At 44.5% G+C, this 2,860-nt stretch overlaps 1 protein-coding gene across 1 annotated transcript; it reads left to right on the plus strand.

Moving 5' to 3' along the window:
• The first annotated feature begins 874 nt into the window (after positions 1-874).
• LOC147638779 (uncharacterized) lies at positions 875-1,865 on the plus strand. The gene has a single exon (XM_086784197.1). It carries the CDS (start codon positions 877-879, stop codon positions 1,582-1,584), a length of 708 nt encoding a protein of 235 aa, XP_086640323.1. The 5' UTR covers positions 875-876; the 3' UTR covers positions 1,585-1,865.
• Positions 1,866-2,860: the final 995 nt, after the last annotated feature.

Genomic DNA, 2,860 nt, shown 5'->3' on the forward strand with positions numbered 1-2,860 from the left:
TGCATGGGAGCCTTGCCTATTGGATCTAAGTTGGTACAGAGGAACTTTACCAGTGGATGTTGTCCTAGATGCAAAACTGCTTTGGAAGATGGAAAGTATGCCTTTTGGGATTGCCCTGGCATTAGAAGTACTTGGACCAAGATTGAAAAATGGGTTCATAGTAATTTAGGGGTACAAGGTCAATGGGGGGAACTGGTTATTAGGAAGATGGACAGCCAATGTTGGAGATGTTGATGTGATTTTTAACATAATTAGGTTTTGTTGCTTGTGGGAGAGATGAAATTTTATGAATTGTATTGTATTTTAAAAGGCTTGTGACACAGGAATTGATGTAACAGGGTCGATGCATAAGTGTATATGTATGTGCTGGTCCATATGTTTGGTTAACAAATTGAATATGGTGGAGCTGGCTCAGATGATTCAGGCCCTGCAAACAACCATCACTTGATCTTTTCTTTGGGACAGACCTTCACTCATACTGGGCTTTGCCTAATTGGTTGGTGTATTTGCTTTGAGGGTCTCAAAGCTGAAGTTGAAGTATAAACCAATCAAGTATGGACCAAAGACTAAGAGATAGTACAGGAAGGTGAAGTCGATAAACTACACTTTTGTTGCCTTTATTGAGAATCCAACTGGCACCAGACTTACAGTAAAAATTTGACCCAAGAAAGTGGATATGCACCACTGAAGCTATGGTTGAAGCTTGTATTCAGCTTGGATATCAGAAATCTTCCTTTTTATTTGAGGATGATAGATGGGATCTTAAGTTTATTAAATGATAAATTAGCTCTTGTTAATGTTGATGAGATGTAATGATTTTTGATTAATACACACACACACATATATATATATATATATTGGTCCCCAAAAAAGAAAATGATACTCTACGTGCTATCACTGTGGCCACGCGCACAGTACACCATGGAGAGCACTGGCATATCCTCCGCTATGGCTGTGGCGCCTTTGTCGTCCTCAAGTCCCCGCCTCCCTCGCCGAATCAGGTTGTCTACTCCCTCTGACATGGGCTCAGCTCCTTGTTCACGCAGGCCCTTCACTCTTCTCACCTTCCCCTTACATCTCCGTCTTTGTTCAAGCAGCCCGTCTTCTGCGTATACATCGTTGTCTTCTTCAACTGCCCTGTCTGCGCTTCAATCCTCTGGACAAGAAAACTCGAATCTCTCTGCATTTGAAGGCTGCGAGGTGCAGATAGAATCCCTAGAATCTGCAAGCGACTGTGTGTGCAACAGAACAGTAGCCAGGAGCTTAGCGACGGAGCACCGAACCCTGGCCGCTCTCTTGCTGGCATTAGGGTTTGCGTTGGGATCTGCAGAGGCAGCTATGGCCCTGGGCCCGGAGGGCCCTTTGGTGGAGGAGTTTTGGGACAACATGAGGAGGTATGGACTCTACTTTTTGACGGTGGCCACTGGCGGCATGTACAGCCTGTTGCAGCCCATCGTCGCCCTCCTCCGCAACCCCCTTACGGCCATCCTCACCCTCGTTGTCATCTCCGGCTCCGTCTACCTCCTCTACCTCACCCTCAACACCATGCTTGGCGTCATCGCCTTCGACTACAAGTACGGCTAAGATGCTCTATAGCCATGTAAAATTGCTTCGTATCGTGTCTTTGCATCTCCTGTTGGAATTGACTCCTGAGCATGTCTCACTGTTCATTATTGCACATAGATATGGAGAGTGCTACTGCTATGCTCCACATCATGTCAACGTATTTCATGTCATTACGAGAGCTATGCTATCATTAGCCCTGGATTTCTACTGTTTATCAGTTTGATGTTGTGCTTCATTGTATGGAGGTGATTACATGACTTTTAGTTGCAACAAGCAGTCATTGTGTTTCGTTGTATGGATCACATGAGCAGTAGTTGCGAGCTTCATTGTATGGAGGTGAAGACATTGGTTGTTTTTGCTAGCGGCCACTATCACCTAGCTGTATTGTGTATTTTTCAATGTTGCCGGTATTGCAGCTTAAGGAATTGTGCGGAACATTCTGGACTATCTGAAGATGCATATATGCAGACGTAGGTGTGGTGAAGAAATTCCCAGTGGTCAGATCCCTTGGCCCGTGCCATAGAGAGGCAATTTGGTAGTGTGGTAGTGTGAGTTCTCAATTTGGCTTCAAAAGAAGGCTACTTCAAACATTGGGTTGCAAAAACTTCAAAATTGGCTGAAGTCTAGGCAAGACCTGTAAATTTCAGTCCCAAAAATAATTTTGTCAGCTCTCAGAGGCGTCCTTTCAAGGATTAGAATCTGAGGCAAGGTTCGTGGAGTGTCAAACCTGTTGGCTTATTGTTGTCGAGACACTGGGGGGTATATAGTTTCCTGAGGTTTAAGTCCTCGAGCTGGCTGTGTAGCAACATACAGCTGTGTTAGAATAAGAGCTTGGGAAACATTTGAAGGCACAGATGTTTGTAGATTTACAGAGTCTGTATAAAGTCAGCTTCTAGAATTGTAATGGGAACATTTCTGACGTGCTAGAGATGGCATATCTTGTAGCATAGACACATCTTCTAGAGCAGGTCGTAGCAGATACTCTAGTGGCTGGTTCCATGCTAGCTTGAGTTATAGTGAGACAAGCAACAATATGTTGGCCTGCTAATGTGAACCTAAGGAATGGTTCTGTAGCCCAAGGAAGCTAATTACACACCTTCTATAAAGACTTCATCACACATACTTGTTATCTTTCTTCACACATCCAGTCCTAGCAGCTCTAGAAAGTCATGACATCCATCAGGTCCCCCAGCTGCCTGTTTTGAGCGATGCCTCTTTAGATCCTGTATCTCCAACGTTGCATCAGGGTTCAGTTTTGAACGAGCTTCATCTCAGCTCCATGTAAGTGCACAGG

Source organism: Cibotium barometz, chromosome 4 (assembly GCF_041138505.1).
Source record: "Cibotium barometz isolate CiBa-2024 chromosome 4, ASM4113850v1, whole genome shotgun sequence".
In the NCBI taxonomy this organism is placed as follows: Eukaryota; Viridiplantae; Streptophyta; class Polypodiopsida; order Cyatheales; family Cibotiaceae; genus Cibotium; species Cibotium barometz.

What these genes read in the sequence shown, in the direction of transcription:
- LOC147638779 (XM_086784197.1), top strand. Translation starts at nt 877, where the DNA reads ATGATACTCTACGTGCTATCACTGTGGCCACGCGCACAGTACACCATG.